We start from the raw sequence: 18,921 nt of genomic DNA, 5'->3' as shown, positions 1-18,921 counted from the left end.
GTGAAAGCTAGAGAATACCATTCCCTATATTTCTTCCCGCATTTTTTTTAAATGCATATATATTTCATATCTCTCTGCCACCTCCACTCAGCTTTCAGCGTCTTCCTTAATTCAAACTCTCACTTGAAGGAGTTCTCCTTTCGCTCTTGTTATCTCTCTGCACCCCCCCCCCCCCCCCCCCCCCCCCCCACACACACACACACACCTCCATCTTCTCGTGTAGTTGGGACTTTTTTTTTGGAGGGGGGAAAAATCTGGAGTGATTATGTAACTGTTCTGATTCAGAAGCCTTTCCATTTTCAGCTGTTACCATTTTTTTGCGTTGAAAATCAACGCTGATGAGTCGACCCTCGGGTGGTTTGGTGGTCTAGCGGTAAGCACAGCTACAAGAAGTTGCTGGTTCAAACACACTGCTCTGTGTGGAGCTTCTCTGCTCGACTGCTAGGGTCACTCTGATCATCTATAATCATTCTAAATTGGACGTAAGTGTGAGTGTGAGCATGTTAGCCCTGCGATGGCCAGCTGAACTGTTCACCCAACCCAGCTCCAGCCTATCAAACTGGATAAGCAGTTAAGAAACAGATGGATGGATGGGTGCATATGGGAATGCCTCAAACCAATGCCAGCCCACATCAGTTTATGGCTCAGCTGATGCCCTTTTGGGGATCCCATTGACAAATCTCCTATGTGCTTGAAACTCCCCATACTGTTACATCTGCAAGCTCTTTGCAGACTCACTTCTCAATTTCCTGCAGTTTAATCAGCGTTGAGTCTGTTTTTATTGATATCTGCTCTGGTCTGTGCCTTGATGCTGATCTCCCTGCAGTTTGGCTTGCCACATATGGACATGGAAGAGTGGTGAGACCCAAGAACAAAGCCATGCCACCAAATATAAATTGCTTTTGGTGCTAAAATTTATTTACTGTCCTATATGTAGCTATTTTTATATGTGATATAATGTGCAGGATTGTTTTACTGGTGGTCCATTTTATAAACCATTTTCATTTGTCTTGCTCGTACAAGAGCTTTGATTAAGTCAGCCCAATACAGTATCAGATACCATCTGTAATGTGAGATAAAGGTCTAAAATTAGAGATGGAAACTGGACTGCAGGTTATTCTGTGCTCCTCTCAGTTAATGAGCTGGTACTTTAACCAGCAGCCATACAGATAAAGAACATGTGGACCTGATTGGAGCATTTCAGGTAATTCCAGTGCCATTTTTCTTTTTCAATAAACACTTGGTAACTCTATGGAAATTGGCATGACTAATATAAACTTTACTGCCACTACTTCATACTTCAAAGTGGCACAAATGGCAGAAGGCTTTGAATGGCATTTCATGGGAATATATAGGCTAAGCTAAAAACTGAGACATCACTATGTAATCAGTGTGAGAGTGTTTTGGAGACAGGAGTACTTGATCTTGGGGGTAGTTGAGTTAGTTGCTTTTCAAGTTTGTCAAGAAAATCCGCCATGACAACAGAGGGGGGAATTGTGTGTGTGTTTTTTGTGTTTTATTGTTTTTAGTGGTTTCATTCAAGGTTATCCAGACAATTTTTCTATTCTATGATGTATGCATGATACAGTGGACTGCAAAATGCTGTAAGTAATGGCACAACATGAGTGTCAAATCATTGTACGCATGTTTGTGTCTGTGACTCTGTCTCTTGTTGTGATCAGTTTCTGTGTCCTTTTTCTTCATTAGGTTTCTATTTTTCTATTTTTTAGAGAAACATAAAAAATTTACATCTCTTGCACATTATCTGCTAGCTACATTTGTTCTTTTCATATGTCAAAAATTTTGAGTTATTACCTATTATTACAATTTAGCATATTTGATAACTATCTGCTAAACCAGTATTTAACACGTCTACAGAATATGCATACTAATGAGCATTTGTATACTATAAGAATAGCCTGAAATATATGGGCCGGGCTATATATTAGCTGATACTGACATTTACTACAACCGATAAGTGAAAGTTTAAGAAATAAAGAACAGATGAGAAAAACACCCTTCAAATGTCTTATGAGCAATCGGTGTGTTCCCAGCTCCCAAAACAGCAGGTCTGTTCCTGTAATCGACCTTAAGACCTTTGCTGTTGATCAACAAATTCTGAGTTGGAGGAAAAGCGAACTTTGTAGCTGCTCCATGCACCTCTGTTGTGCTACACAGAGAAAAATCTGCAGTAAGCCCTCAGAAGTTGTATTAAAATATGCAAGGGGGCACGAGGTGTACTAGACCATATTTGTTTCAAGGCTTTTGTAAAAAAAATTTAGATTAAAAAAGTAAAATAATATATAATATTGTATTATTTAAATTGCATTAATATTTTACATATAAAAATAAAAGCCTTTTCACAAGCCAATAAAAAAATGTACATAGGCCAGTAAAACGCTGAGCCGCTGACCTGAGGGTAGTTAGCCGGGACACTGAATTATCATCGATATTAACATGAGATTTCAGTCACTGCAGTGTCTTTATAACCCTGCGCTTCTGGCGCTAATTTTAAGTTTTAAAGCAATAACAAAACCTCAGAATCTCAATCCCCCTAACCCTTTCCCTCCACCCTCCTTCAAAAACTTTAACGCTCGCTTTAACAGCCCGAATGACAAACTATTATGACAGGAACAAAAATACTCTGTGTTTTTATTGCGTCTGTCCTTGTGATGCACATGTCCCTGTGAGTTTTCTGACATCCAGTACATGCAAAGTTTCTCACTGGTCTTTGTGCTAGCGAGCAAAAGAAAGAGAGAGAGAGAGAGAGAGGCTGCTGAATGCTTAAAAAAATTGGGATGAGATGGGAATAGGTATAACAAACAGAGAGAAACAAGGAGGAGGAGCGCTAGAGACACCAGAGACAGCAGAGATGGAAGGAAAAGGGTGGGGGGGTGAATGAATAATTTAGTCCCCCCATTCCCTCTCTTCTTCTCCCCGCTATGTTAGAGATGTTACAAACACAGATGAGGAGAAGAAAGGAGAGGATAAGAGAAGAGGGGAGATGGGGACAGGGGAGGAGGAAAGGAGAGTGAAAGGTGACAAGGAAAGGACCAAAGGGAAGCAAGGAGTGGAGACAGAAAGAAAGTGGCATCTTCTAATGGTGATTTTTTTCCTTATGTCTAACAGCAGCATCGGCGTGTGTGTGTGTGATCATGTGCTTGTGTTTCAGTGTTTGTGTGTGCGCACAGGAGCGAGGCGCAGCAGCAGCAGAGAGGAGAAAGTCAGAAAAGCCCTGTGATTAATGTAATTGATGCCAGATGTGTGTGTGTGTGCCTGTGTGCGTGTTTGTTACCCTCTCAGCATTCAGCAGGTGTTCCCTCCCTCCTTTCGGAGACCCACCTGCGTCACTAATCACTCGTTACCTAGGCAACAGTGGACTTCCCCGCGCCTGTGCCTCTGCGAGTGTGTGTACGTGCATGTGGGCGGGTGTGTGAGCGCGAATTATGACTCATCCTGCTGAGTTCAGAGCGGCTATCCTCACACTCCCGTCTGGGGAACACCCACCCACATCTGTTACCTTCCCTGTCTGTATCTCTATCCCCTCATCGCTCCATCATCCTCTCTTCACCAGCTCTCTTATCTCCCCTGCCTCCCAGACTCACTGATATTAATAGCTCTTTGATTCTTGATCTCGACACTTGGATGCATTATTTACCTGTTGCTTTGATCAGAGCAGGAGAGAAAGATCAGTCAGCGCAAGCAGCTGTAGTCCTCATGACGGAGCCAGGCAGGCAGATAGAGCGCCACCTGCAGAGATTTTTTAAGAAGTGATTCCCGAGAACCGCCTTAAGTGTAATGCTGACTGATAAAATAGCCTCAGATGGAGGTTATTTTAACTGGTGTGTCCAATTAGATTGTGCTTTATGACCATTTGTGCTTTTCTGCAGTGAAACTTTGTGTTTGTGGCCAACAGTTTAACCGTCCACCCTGCAATCCTGTGCAGCACACCCAACTCTAACTATAGGAAATACACATGAAGCAGAAATTGGGAATCAAGATGTCTTAAAAATGAATCTCTGTGTTTTTGTTATCATTGTAATTATAAGAAAAAACACTATTTTCACATTTTATGATATTAAATCAGTTACTTCTGATGTGCATGCCATAAACCATTAACCCTGTTATCAAAGCAAAAAAAGACATCAAAAGTTTAATTAAACTTTATAATTCATTTATACGTTTGTAGGCAGAAACTTTTTCCCTATTTCCCATCTTATTCCCATCTTTTCAAACTTTGGGTGTTTTTTCTAAGAACTGGGACACTGTGAAACAATCAACAATCAATAGGTTTGAAAGCAAACCCTTCTACTTCTTGATTTGTTTTAGGATTGTTTCATTCATAACTAATTTGGGAACTCTGTTTTAACGTTAGAGGGATTTGATGTTGGGTGCCGGGTGATAAAGTTAATGTTCAAGTTTACCCCGGAGGTGCTGGATGGGGATCTGCGTGTATCAATCAAATTTTGCTGCTTGTTATCTGACCCCAAAACACAAACTTATGAGGACATGATTCTCCTAAACATTGCTACATGCTGTACAAGAAGCAGTAAGGTCTCGCTTCATTGAAGTAGCGCCCTGTTCAAACAGTTAAAATGCCACTAAAGGAAAATAAAAGTGCCCTACAAGAACCAAAGGAGCCAGCTTCACCCTTCCACATCCAACATGTTCAACATGTTTGCGCGCTTCTCTCAAGGTAGTCGAGCAGTTTTGGTGGTTTGTTGCCAGAACTGTACAATAATTTATTTTTTCTCTCTTTCTTGGCAGCACTTTGGTGTTTGTGTCTGAGAACAAACACCTCAAAATGTCACAGGCACTCTTCTTCTGTTAGCATTTCATTGCTAATGTTTTTGAGGCAATTAATTTCTTTAATGACCACAGATTTACTTTTGTAAAGGGGTTTTTTTGGTTGCAGTTTGAAGCAACCATAACTATAGACATAAACCGTGAGAAAAGCTTAGTGCAGTCACCACCAAAGTTGAGCTTTACTGCTGCAATAAAAAATACATTTTCATCCCTGTGGTCATGAAAATGTCTTCACAGCAGATGACAGAGAACATTATAATGAGAGTGGGATAGGGAAAAGTTGAGGTGAAGGAATGAGGGGTGAGTGCCGGTCTCCTTTAGTGCCCGTAGAGGGCGCCGCTGCCTCTGAGCAGGCTGAGAAGAACACTTCGGTGTGTGGAAAATATTGAGATAACAGTGTCTCTCAGTGTGTTTCCTCTCAAGGAGAAGATTTTGAATGGATTTAGAAAGAAAGAGAATCACAATGTTGCAACCTATAGTTTATGCATGTCTGGTGTGTTTGTGATCTTGTGTTGTCTCCCTTTGACTCTGTTTCCCTGTAAAGTTTTTTGTTTTTTTGAGGGTGTGGGCAGTGGAATAAGTGGATGAAAGAAGGCGAGGCTTTTCCTTTTTGAAGCTTCTGAGCAGTGTCCCACCTCCCTGGGATGTTATAAAAAGCAGCTGTGGAGTTGAATTTTAATGGAAATGTAGCTTTGATTTATTCATGACTCCCTTACTTGAAGTGACCTGGATAAAAAAAGAAAAAACATGTCATCTTCACGCAAGTACACACCAACACTTTCTTTGCTCTCTTTTTTTCTTTTTTTCTTGCTGTCTTGGAGGAAAAAAACAGAGAGAAATGCTTTAATGGCAGCGCGTCATCACTGCCAGAAATTTCAGAGATACCTGCTGAAATGGGACAATAGATGCAGGGTGACGACGTCATGCTGCTGTTGGATCTTGGGTCTGTTAAGCACAGTTAAATATAACATTAGGACAATGTTAAGGACACAGTGGCAATGACACAGTTTGATCTCTCAGAGATGAAAGATCTGATAGACTCTTCAGGACTTCATTAAATCATTAACGTTAAAGGTTTTACAGTCATTTGAGTTTTTCTCTTACTGTTAGTCATCATGTTAATGAAGGACTTCTGCTGCACTGGTCCTTCGCTTAGACAGGCTCTGCTGCCACCTAGTGGCAATGAGGACTAACATACATCATATTTCTGTGTTACCTTCTTAAAAAAACACTGTGTGTGTGTGTGTGTGTGTGTGTGTGTGTGTGTGTGTGTGTGTAAAACTCCCACACACACACATGCAGAGAGAGAGACAGAGAGGAAGCAGGGTGACAGAGCTGTCGCTGTCTCTGGTGCTGAAATATTTTGGTTCAAGTGTTCCTGACCTGCTTCTGACGTCAGGAAGCCTCACAGCAACATCCGATTATTTTTTAATCACATCCCACTGCCCTAAAGTCATTTTTTTGAATCCGCACAACAAGGACAAAAAAAGACCTAAGACAGGATAGCACTTTCATTATTATTGCAAAGTTTTATAACAGAGAATTTTCAAAGTAAGATAAAGAAACTATAGTAAAAAAAAACAAGAATAATTAAAAACATATATATTTTAAAATGAACACAGTAATAATTTTAGCCCCAGACTATACCAGAATCAAAAGGATTTACCTGCAGGGAAAAATGAATACTATCAAGTATAGTAATTACCATTAATCACCAAACTGCACCTTATGGTTGCAGGGCACTACCAAAAGCACCTTGTGATTCCTGGTTAAATTATGAATATGCAAAAGCTAAATTCAACTGAATTACAGCTGCGTGTATTTTCCTCCACACTGAAGTTTAGCCCAGCATATTTAAAGCACACGTTGGTATCACTGCTGCCGCATATCTGCAGAGAACTGCACCGTGCCAACTTGATCAAATGTGTCGTTCTCTGATAAAAAATTGAGGTTCTAGCCGGCGCGTCTTCAAAGACCCACGGGTCCTAACCCCACGGCCCTGTTACTCATCGTAAAGACAGATAGACTGGCGACGGTTTCGGGATTTTCTTTGATATCAGTTTCCCCAGAAGAAAGTGGGGGAAATTCATTTCAATGCTCTTTGTGTCCAACTGGGTCCCAGCCCAGCTCTTTATTCTGGAGAGATGGCTGACCTACATGCAGTACTGAAAAAGACAGATTCAGGCAGGCTTGTGAAGTTTAGGCAAAACATAAATTTTCAAAATAATAATAGTGAGTTTCACTGTTTGGGGGGTGATTAAATGTAAGGTGTCCTTATGGTGCATTTACCTGCTTAGAAATAGAGGTGTGACGTCAGCGCACAGGGTTGAGTTACAGCTGTTACTGCCCCACATGCTGTCACATTGTGGGTGAGTATCGTGTAGTCCGTCCCGTGGTGTAACCTTACAGCCGGAAACCTGCACCTGTAATATATATATATATATATATATATACAAGCATGTGCACTGTAGGCGAACCACACAGGCAAGGCTGCCCCACAATTTATCAGGCTATCAGTGGAGCCCAACTCTTGCATTTTTAAACCACTCATTCAGACAGCCTTTCCTGAGCTGAATACAGACAGCGGGGATATGTGAGGTGGTAATGAGCAGAACAGGCTTCACTGGCTAAAGCACTGTTCATTTTTTGCCAGTATATAATGAAATAAGTAGAATGAAGCTGGTGAATGTGAGAAAAAGCGGAACTGAAGCCAGCACAGCACTTTATGTCTTTAAACATATCCACGTCCATAGAAAACACTTGAGACATTAATGGATATAAATCAAAGGTGGGAAATTAAATTTAATCAAGGGCCAGACTGGCATAAAAAGAAAACAGCCCTCCAGAATTTTCCCTTTCTCGGCTATAGCTGAGATTTTACAAAGCTGATACCATAAATCTACCTGAAAGTTGACCCGTACCTCACTTGATTACTTAAGTTACTTGACTGAGCTACTTCTTAAACTCATTGCAATGTACAGATCACAATTTAAAGACCCAAAGTGTTTGCAGAGAGATTTTTTTATAGCCAAATAGCAACCGTATTTTGCATCTTAACGGGTCAAGCAATGTATGCAGATCCTAAATTGAAAACCAGCTACTGCTGTTAAGTTCCCTGAAAACCAGTCACGAAAATGCTAAAACCAGAACGTTTAGCATTAATGGCTGTCCTGTTGAGGGCTGACAGCACAGTGACACCGTAAACTCCTATGTAAACAGTGGCTGTGCATTTAATTAGAAACATTTTAAATAAACTATTAGCCACAAATCTGGGTTCAGCCTTACAGCAGGACTAAGGCGCGCGTAAAGGACCGTAGAAGTTCGCAGCTTGCATTTACCTGCGTTTTATTTCAGAGTAAAACCCACCTGCTGCCGCTCCAGCCGGTGACGTCGTCCCCTCCTCCCCACCGGCCCGAGGATGACCAGTTGTTTTTGAGAGCGCGTGTGTGGCCGCTCGCCCGGCGCGTGGCTCCAGCAGCCGTGTGCTTTCAGGCAGAGAGCGCTCGCGCTTTCAAGCGTCAAATAACCCGAGGGTACCAACGCGAGGACATCCGGTCATTACCTTCAAAGTAACAAGCGCCGTAACTGACGCTGAAGCTTTGACACATACCCCAAATGATAACTTAACGGGACAGTTTCCCAACTGGAAGCCTAAATTTATTTATTTATGCTTTTCTTAAAGCGTTAACAATAACAGCTTTTCTCAATTAGGCGTAGAAAAAAATTTAATACATTAATTAATTAATTAATTAAAGGTTCAATAAAACAACAAAACAAAACAAACAAACAATAATTACAGTAAATAAGAATCAGACTATTGCAGGACAATTTTAACAATAACGCAACGCTTAGTTTGATTACACTGAAAGGCGAGCATAAGTCATTAAATGTTTTTTTTTTAAATAAATAAATACATAATAAATGTTTTTACAAATTTGTGCCATTTTTTCCTAAAATGTATAAAACTGACCCCTTGATGGCAGCAACAGGTTGTTAAATCACGGAACAATCAGAATAGAATAACAGAGTCAGACTTGAATAATAATAATAATAATAATCTTTTTTTATGATCTAAATATTTGTATTTTCTTTGCCGTCAAGTGGCTCATTAATGCGCACAACCCTTTGGAACCACAGAGAGGACTATGAGGCTTTCACTTTGAAAGACAAACCGCCCTCTTTCCGGTGATGCTCCTTGTGACTCTCGTTAGTTGCACACAGCTGGATGGGCTCGCGCCGGCAGCACGCGCGCCTCGCGCTTCAGTCAGCGGAATACAAACGGGCGCTTTTCAGAGGAGAGGACGCAACTGCTTTCTGAGGCACTGCTGTTTCTTTCAGATATTTTCTTTAATTGCCGGTCTCGCCCGTTGACCATGGGAGCACAAACTGACGAGCGGGGTGTGAAAAGATTGTTTGGAGGAGCCGTTCAGTGACAGCTGCTGTTCCCTGACTGACAGACAGACCGGTGAAACGTGACGGACAGGTAAACCGCTGTGCGTTTCAAATCTATGGCCAGAAGAATATCGGCAGCAGAAAATATGCAGTAACGTGAAGCGGTGTGGTTTATTATTTTTTATATATATATATTTTATTTTTCTTGGACTTTACCGCGTTGTGGCTGAAGTATGGGGCCGTTATAGCCGGTAAAGGGGAGACTGGAGGTTTGTGTCTGGTTTCGTCTGCGCTCCGTCCCCTCCGGTGGACACAACTGAAGAGACTGGAGACGAGGACGGAGACAAGGCTGTTTTTGTATCGGCTGAGCCATGGCAGCGGCAATCGCCAGCGGTTTGATCCGGCAGAAGCGACAAGCAAGAGAGCAACACGCCCACCGACCGACTGCTCACCGGCGGCGGAAGAGCCCCGGTAAGAAGCAGGGGCTGTGTAACGGGAATCTGGTCGACATCTTCTCCAAAGTCCGGATATTTGGATTGAAGAAGAGGAGGCTACGGAGGCAAGGTGTGGAGGAGGGGGGGGTTGCACATGCATGCACACATACACACGGTTGCAGGGACGCAAACCTATTGATACGCACGTGCGCGCGCGCTTCTACACACGCATGCGGGTATACACTTTTACGCACGGCCACATTTTGTGCACAATCTCCTTCACGTTCACGCCCTGGCAGGCTGGGGCACGCGTATACGCACGCGCAAGCACCCCGAACATGCAAAAATACACACTGCCAGACCCAGTCTCTCTCTCTCTGTATCCTCCATCTCTCTTTCCCCTCTGTAGTGTGACACACACTCGGGCGCACTGTCATGCCTTGTTGTGCCCTATGGTTCAGTAGTTTCCAGGTACATCCATTATTGAAGCCGCAGATTAGTCTGTCTAGCCTCTCTCTCTCTGCCTGTCTCTATGTGGACCTCTGCCTGACTCTCTCATTTTCAGCTCATAATTGAAAGTGCCTTATCACCAAGATCACACTTTGCCTTAACACTAGCAAAATGTCAGACAAAAAACCCCAAAACAAAACAATGACAGCAACACATTAACCCTTCTTTCTTGTTTCCTCCCTATAGAGAAATATGGAAACAAATTTGTGTATGTGGAGGTAAAAAGAAACAAAACAAGAAAAGGGAAAAAAGTAAGGAAAATTTTCCACCATTCAGCTCTCAAGGCCCACTCAAATCCAAATTAACATCATTGTTACATCATGGGACGGGCTCTTTGCCACAAAGGGAAGTGATTACACGTAGAAGTGAATGTAGATTAATGAGAATGTTGTGATGGTGCGCTATAGAAAGCATTCAATAGCAGAGACGATAAGTGCTGTTGTAATCAATTGATTGTGTGAGAAACCAGCAGGTGACAGCGTGCGGGAGGGGAGGGGAGAGGGAGGCAGGAAATGAGAGGAGGAGGTGGGGGGATGATATGGAGGGGTGGCAAACGTGAGGAGTTGCGCCGATATGAATTTGTTGTCACTGGTTTGGTCTGGTGACTGATGGGAAAATTTGTGGGGGATTTGAGAGCCTGATTCCAGAGCTCGGTGGGAGTTGGAGGTGGTCTCACTTCTCCATTGTCCCACCCGCTCCCACCCTTCTCTCGTCTCTCTCATCTTATTTTCCTATGTTTCCTTCTCGTTTCCTTTCTCACCTTGCCACCTTTCATCCTTATCTCCTTTCTTTCCTAATCGTCTTTCCTTTCAACTCTCCTGTCCTCTTTTCTTAATTTTCTATTTTTTCCCACCTCGTGCTGACATTTCTCCACCTTTCACCTCCATTTCCTCAGAAATTTTTCCCTCCTCTCTTCTTCACTTCCTTTCTTCTCCTCCTCTTCGTCATTCCTCCACCTCCTCCCCCACGCCATAATCTTCCCCACCTGCCTTAGATCTTTTTATCTGTTGTTCAAGCTTCACCTAGTCACTTCCTGTGCATTGTGGCCTCCTATCCTTTCTCCTCATTCCTCCCCTTTTTTCCTTTCCTCTCTTTATCGTCTCCTCAGCGTACTGCTCTCCTTTCCATTCAAATCTCCTTCCTTGCTTTCATCCCTCAATTTCTTCTCTCTCAGTCTCTTTCTCCTACTTTCTCATTTTCCCCTTCTTCATTCTTCCTCACCTCCTTTAATCTCCTGCCCTTTGGTTCATCACCCCCACCCTCTCCACCTCGTCCTGCGTCCCTGCCTCCTTCTCTTTCCTTTTAGGTATTCCTGTCTTTCCACCCGTTGTTTTCCCTTGCCTCCCTCCATTTCTGTGTTCTCAGCTGTGAGAGCTGCTGGTGGAAGCTTGGCAACATCCATAGTATCTGTGCTTCGTGTGTGTGTGTGTGTTAAAATGAGAAAGATTTGCCAACATCCCCTACTGTCTTCCAGAGGTTTTGTGAAGGAGACACATACACACCCAACTCACAATGATCCGCAGCCTCCATTACTCAATAACTCGAACACACATGTTATATCTGCGTGCTTCTTACTGCTGAAAATGTGATATCTGACCAAAGCGCCTTCTCGTCCACAGTTATTCTTTGTTAGTTGTTATTATTAGTAATTAGACATCTGAGCAGAGAACTCATCACACTGGTGTGGGTGGATTTTAGTCAACAGTCTTTAAATCCTGCAGTGAAATCAGCTTCATTTAAGAGCTGCTGCCATCACTGGAGGATTTGATTGCCACACGACGGACAAGCAAATGAAAAAACAAACAAAAATAAAACAATTGTTGCCAAAAAAATAAAGAAATTTTGCTTTAAAAAAACATTCACCTGCTGCCATGCAGGATCAATGTTTCACTCTTAACACACTCTCATTCTTGGCTTTGGGACTAATTAGAGCAGATGCATTGCATACAAAATACATTGTTTCAATACATTTTATAAACAAATATTTCCACAAATAAAATACTGAATATGACACTTAAAAAAAAAAAAATTACCGCTTCTTCAGTGCGTCACATAAAGTTAAACAGCATGATTTACTGACTGAACCTGTCTGTAGCGGGGCAGTGTGCTTTGATTTCTGTTCTGTGGTGACAGGCGGATGCTGGGCAGGTAAAGTCTTATTTTGAATCATAAATATCACAGCTGTCAGTTGGAATCATGTTTACATTAAAGCATGGGACTCACAAGAGTATGAAACAAAAGAAAAGTGCAGCTGAAGCGAGGAATGTCTTGCGTATAGAGACGCAACACGTGTTTTCTCCATCATTTAAAAAAAGCATTCAGTGTTTAAAATGATCATGAACTTTGACAAGTCCAGACATTGCAACAAATGGACCTTGGTTTCATTTTATCAGACAACACAAAAGAAATTACCGTCTACAGATATGATGAGCAACAAATTATGAATGGATTCATCTTTAATCTCTCCTGAATCCAATCAGAAGCAAAGTTACTTTTCTTAAGGGAGACCATTAAATCTGTGCTTGCAATTAGTGATAACATGCATGTGCGTGCACAGATCTTTAATTTCTGGTTAAATTTTGCTTCACTTAAAGAGATATAGTTGCTTTTTCCAGTTGTTTTTGTTTCTAGTCATAAAAAAACAGATTTTTCTTTTAAACCTGTAAGTGTTTTATCCAGGACATAAAAACCTGACCTGGCATTTACTCAGGCCTTGCAGTAGGAATGTTTTCTCCAGGCTGACCTCTGATCACGTGCAGACCCTCTCCCAAGAGGCAGAGCCTAACTAAAAGGCAACTGAGCTGCTTCCATGTTGCCACATGAACCTGAATCTGGACTGAGTTGCTCTCAGTAAAACGGATTTCCGCGGATCAGGTGCCAAATTGCCAATATTCTGCCACATTTTAAAGCCGGTGACTGACTGTCACCCACCGCAGCGAGGGGAAGCTCTGTGGCTCACTCTGTCACCTCTGTTTGCCCAGATTCTACGTCTGTGAAGCTGCATGTCTGCACAGGGTGTTCCCGTGCTTTGCAGTCAATGCATAATAAGAAGCAGTATTGATAATCAATGAAGGACGGTGCTCTTGTCAAGGCTAGAAAAGCCTGTGAAGAAGTACCAGCACAGCGCAGCATTGAAGCAACGATGAAGATGTGGCTCAGACTTCGCATAAAATTTGATCAGGCTGTCTCATTATGAAAAAATTCAGGTTAAGGACTTGTATTATTTATATCTCTAGATTCATATAAATGCCCCCTTTTCAGCAGCGCCTGTTCCTCTAATCACTAATCACGTTGATGCAAATGAGGATGAAATTGGTGCACTCGGCTTCTGGACGTGAATTCTTCGCTCGGGTGCTTTTGTTTGGTGAGACGGCGTGTGCGTGTGTGCAAAGAAAAAGAGAGAAGGTCTTCAAGCGTCTCGCTTGTATGAGACACTTGTGTTGCAAACCGTATTTTACGCCGCATGTAGACTCAGACTGGGGCGAATTAACAGACAATACGACATGTCAAATCAGCGTGGCAGCCTGATTGGCTGACTGATTGAATCAGATCACATCATGGAGAAAATTTAGCTCTGTGTGTGCGTGCGTGTGCGTGCGTGTGTGTGTGTGCGGACTGGGGAATACCCTTTCACTGGAACAGTCTGGAATCACGAGACTGTTGCCATGGCAACCCAAGAATGGGAATTTCTCTAGCAACAGACAGGATGGAGGGGAGATACTGGGAATTGTGGGAATGTGACCTCGACGACAGTGGGGAGATGACTGTAGCAGCGGCTGCTTCGTACGGTGGGAGAAGGAGTGAGTGGATGAGCAGGTGACTCTTAGAGGGTTATTGATTTTTTGTGTGTGTGTCTTTTTTCATCTTTTATAGCAGCGAGTTATGCAAAGACCAACATTCACCACTTTTAAATACATGAGTGTATTGTTTTCACGCTAAACTCCTGAAAGCGTGGTGTTCAGGTGAAGGCTAACACAGTTGAATTCGATCATCTTATGGAGTTAGGTAGGCTGTTATATACAGACGGGGAACAAATGAAAAACTCAACAACAAAATTATCAGAAAAGATATTTGTTTATTTAGTGTTTTGACCATGAAAGACCATGAATGATGATTTTTATTTGGGGGGGGGGGTGTCTTCCAGAGGACTTCTGTCACTTTTGCTTCACCATCTGTTCAGAACTTTATATTCTCTCGCCTGTAAATAAGACAAAGCTAAAGAGGAGCCATGTTGCTGGTGCAGACTGTGGAACTGGAAACCGCTAGCTAGCACCTCTTTCTTGACGACTTACGTCACAACAGATGGCAGCCTTGACTGATGTCTTTCAGCCACAAAAAAAACCACAAAACATTTCATGACTCTATGATCTTCCACGACGACCATTGCAGCTGACGACAAGCCCGAGCCGAGCATAATGAGTCAGTCCTACCATTCAGTGAACCCTCACGTGCAGCACGGAGGTTGGAAGAGATCACTCCCATCAGGGTAGAAGCGTTTCATCACAGGATAGAGGGGATCTCTCAGAACAATCTCGGATTGATTTGCTGTGACCTTTCAAGCGAAGGCAGTGGTTAATCAGACTTTTTCTGCCACACCTCAGTAACCCAAAAAACACACACACAGTGGGGGACACCCCACAGTCTGAGAAGCCACGTTAGCACGACTCATTTGCCACCCTTCTGTAAAAAAGGAGGTTCCTGCACTCTTCTCTGTAGAATGGAGATTAAGTTTAGACGTCACACATATTGTGATTTTTGCAGCCCAACTTGGAAATAAATTGTTCTGTTAAACAAATCGCCCGTCCTTGTAAATTCCCATCGGCAGAGTCACAACACCAGCCAGAAAACGTGTTCTTTTATTACATGCTGCCACTGAAATCCACCTGCTGCAGTATATCCATATCAGACAGGGTTTTTTAAAGCCTACCGAGAGACAGATGTATCAAGGCAAAGCCCGATTGAAAGGTCTCATCTGTGCCTCCAGGTTTAGCCCTAATGCAAAAATAAATTTCACACTCTGTTTTATTAATGCATTTTAGTTGATGGCACACCATGGGGGGAAAAAGATGAGGATGAGAGACAATAAATTAAATTTAGCAGCTGTCTGAGAATACGCGTCACGCGAACAAGGATAGATTGAAATGTGACTGATTTCAGCGTCTCTGAAGCAGGCGCTGTGCTCCCTGACTTTAGATTCAAATGTTGAGAGTTATATGGGATCACAAAGCAAAACGAAATACCCAAACCGTCAGCTGGAAACATGTTTACTTAAATGCATGATTTATTTATTTATTTTTTTACAAGAGAGAGGCAAGAATAAAATGGATTTCCACTGAGGAGCGTTTGAAAGTATCTATTATATTATTTAGAAATCTTTAGAATAAAATGCGATCGATCATTCCCTTGTGATTTCATAGCCGTCTCTATATTCTAACTAAGATTTTATTACAGACGCCACTGCATATCGTGCTTGGTTGTGTGCTGTGAATTTTTGCAGTTCAAGTGCTGGTTACAAGCGTCATGGCTCCTCTTTCCTCCTTCTCCCCTGCTGCACAAGATGGATTCTACGCAAAGATGGAAAACACCCCTCTCCCTCTCTGTCTCCCTCTCTCACACACACATGGTCCTCATTAACTGGGTCACTCGCAGCTTTTTTTCCCTTCTCTATGCATTAGGGTATACCTCCACAGAGTCCCTCTCTGTCTCTCACATACATGTTCAAAGGGGATTCCCACCCCTTTTTATAGCTGCGAAGTCACGATGTGTGTTATGCAGGGAGAATGGGCGTAGTCACGCGTGTGTGTGTGTACGTGTGTCTGTATGTTTGTGAGATGTCATTTTAGATAATCAGCTTCAGCAACCACTGTGTGTGTTTGTGTGGATGAGCGTTGTGCAGAGGGAGAGATGATAGAGAAAATAACTGTTAGTACCTGTCGAAGAAGCGCCTAAATGCCTAGAGTTTCGTCCGATTTTCAGTCTCTCTCTGTCCTTCTGTGACTCTCTCGATCTCAATCTTTGTCTAGTGAATCAGTCTGTTGTCTGTCTCTCAGCTGCTTTACATGTCCGTTGTCATTTCGTGCGTTTCCACCCTCTCCTTCAGGCCCGCTGTCACTTTTGTCATTTTGTCTTGTTTTAGTTGTTCCTTGTACGCATACAGGATGCACGGAGCCAAACGGCGAGAGGCAAATGCAGCTTCTGCTTAATTGTAGCGACATGAAATAGCCGAGAGCACAGCCTTCTGTTTGCTACATTAGATGTGCTTTTTAATTATTGCAGAGGTTTCAAAATCTGCGGTGGTTATTCAGTATTTCCGTACGATGTAGTTGAATCTGAGCTTTAAAATAATATGGGGGGGAAAAGTGCTTGAAATAAAGAGAAATCATTAGAGCAGACAGAATAGCACGTGTATACAAAGATGTTGGTAAATCATGACAGAGCACAGTAGACACAAAGCTATTTAAGGCTGCACTTTACCATCAAAGGTTCAGAAATAATTTATCAATGTTATTCAAGTGGAACAATGACCACGAAGGACGGATTAGTCCAAGAATCCTGTAATGGATTGGATGTGCTTGACTAGTCTCTCCACAGGAAATCCCTCAGGATGCAGGAGGCTTCATGTGGTCACATTGTCCTTCTTTTTAAACTGTACTGTACCACAAATACATCCTCCGAGATGTGCGCAGGATGTGAGTTCAGAGCAGGAATTTTCTACATAAATCAGCGTTGAAACGGACACAAATCACCACTTGGTTTTGTCTCGTGTTGCTTAACGATATGCACGGGTCCTTACAATGTGCGGCATGCTCTGATTTGAAGATCAGCTTGTTTTTTCAACTCTTCCTCTCTCTGTCTTTTGTCTGTGTTTTGTGGCGTGTAGAACCACAGCTGAAGGGCATAGTGACCAGGTTGTTCTGCAGGCAGGGCTTCTATCTCCAGATGGGCCAGGATGGAAGTCTGGACGGGACCAAAGACGACAGCACCAACTCCTGTTAGTAGACACGTTACACACCCACACTCATGCACACACTGGAAGACATCATAAACAATCATGTGTATATAAGAAATAAAACATCTGGAGATATTCAGTCATAGTCAAAAGAAAGTACACCCTCTTTCAGGTCTAAGGTTTTATTCATAAGGACATAATGAAAAATCATCTGTTCCTCAGAAGGTCTTAAAACTATATAAACATCATATATAATATAATATGGCAACAAAAAGAATTAAGTAAAATAATTAAGTGTCTTTACTGCTTCCATAGGAATTAAGAAGGTCAGTATCAGACAGGTGCTGCTAATCAAATGCACTTGGTTAACTGATCATCAGCAGGTGTGAGCACCTCTATAAAAGCAGAAGTTTGGGAAGTTTGCTGGTCTGTTGCATTCAGGTGTGTGTTTATACAATACCAAGATAGAAAGGGATCAGCAATGATCCCTTTCTATCAGTTGCTTTCTTAGAGAAACAACTGTTGCTGCCTGTCAGTCTGGGTGGGGTTATAAGGTCATTTCCAAACCATTTGAAGTTCATCATTCCACAGTGAGACCAGGTTGTTCAGTAACCTAGAAAACATTCAGCATAGCCGACAGTCTTCCCAAGAGTGGATGTCCTGGCAAATCCACCCCAAGGTCAGAGCATGCAATGCTCAGAGAAACTGCAAAAATCCCAAGAGCTACATCTCAGAGTCTACAGGCCTCAGTTAGCGTGTTAAATGTTAAAGTTCATGACAGCACAATGAGAAAAATAGTGAACATGTAAGGATTGTTTGGAAGTGTTGCAGGAGAAAGCCTGTTCTCTCTAAAAAGATCATGGAAAGCATGGATTAGGTTTGCAAGATTACATCTGAACAAACCACAAGACTTCTGGAACAATGTGCTTTGGACAGACCAGACCAAAGTGGAGCTGTTTGGTCATGATGCACAGCACCACGTTTGGGGAAAACCAAATGCAGCACAAACACCTCATATAAACCGTCAAGCACGGTGGTAGCGTACTGATAATTTGGGCTTGTTTTGCAACCACAGGATTTGGGTGCCTTACAGTTATTTAGTTGACCATGAACTTCTCATGGTCAACTAAATAACTTTAAATAAATTTGATTTCTAGAATCAAATGTGAGGCCATCTGTCCTACAGCTAAAGCCCCAAATCGGATGATGCAAAAGGACAATGATCACAAGCACAGCAGCAAATCTGCAACGGAAAAGAATCAAGGTTGACTCGATTATAAAGCTGTGGTGGGATCTTAACAGAGCTGTTCATAAACAAACGCCTGCAAACCTCAAAGAACTGAAGCAATGTTGTAAAGAAGAGCGGACCAAAGGTCACAGAGGAAATGATTACGATTAAGTTGCTACTAAAGGTAGCTAGCTACTGAGTGGGTGTACTTTCCACACATTACTTCTGCATTTTGGCTTTTGTTAAATGAATAATGACAGGTATGTTTCAAATATGTTTTCAAATCATTTTAAGACTTGTTAAAGACCATATGTTCTTTTTTATTATGTCCTGATATATAAAACCTTAAATTTAACAGAACGTGTATTTTCTTTTTACCATGACTGTACAAACAGCCCAAATGTGTATTTCTGTTGTGGAAAACAGTGTCAAAGGTGGACAAGGCTTTTTCACAGTCTGCTCACAACAATATGTTACAAAGTTTGTTGCAGTTCTTATTCTACAGATTAGTAGCATGAGGTGTAATGCTATTTTTATGTAAGAAGTCTATACGAAACTGCTTTAACGTAAAGGCCAGATTGCCAAAAGAGTATTTTATTTGC

General features: G+C 42.2%; 1 protein-coding gene across 2 annotated transcripts in view; it reads left to right on the top strand.

The window, feature by feature from the left end:
* Positions 1-18,921, top strand: part of LOC146360867 (fibroblast growth factor 14-like) — a 71,729-nt gene that overhangs the window by 20,006 nt on the left and 32,802 nt on the right. Inside the window, exons 1-2 of one of the 2 annotated variants that reach the window (XM_084921300.1) lie at positions 9,018-9,762; positions 17,023-17,133. In XM_084921300.1, the coding sequence (XP_084777426.1) occupies positions 9,570-9,762; positions 17,023-17,133 (304 nt within the window). In that variant the 5' untranslated portion in view covers positions 9,018-9,569. Of the gene's footprint in view, positions 1-9,017; positions 9,763-17,022; positions 17,134-18,921 lie in introns of those variants that run through there. The other variant, XM_084921299.1, reaches the window with a different exon arrangement.

Source organism: Perissodus microlepis, chromosome 23 (genome assembly GCF_051167445.1).
Source record: "Perissodus microlepis isolate ML-2025 ecotype Zambia chromosome 23, ASM5116744v1, whole genome shotgun sequence".
NCBI lineage: Eukaryota > Metazoa > Chordata > Actinopteri > Cichliformes > Cichlidae > Perissodus > Perissodus microlepis.
This window is presented reverse-complemented; position numbering and strand designations above follow the sequence as displayed.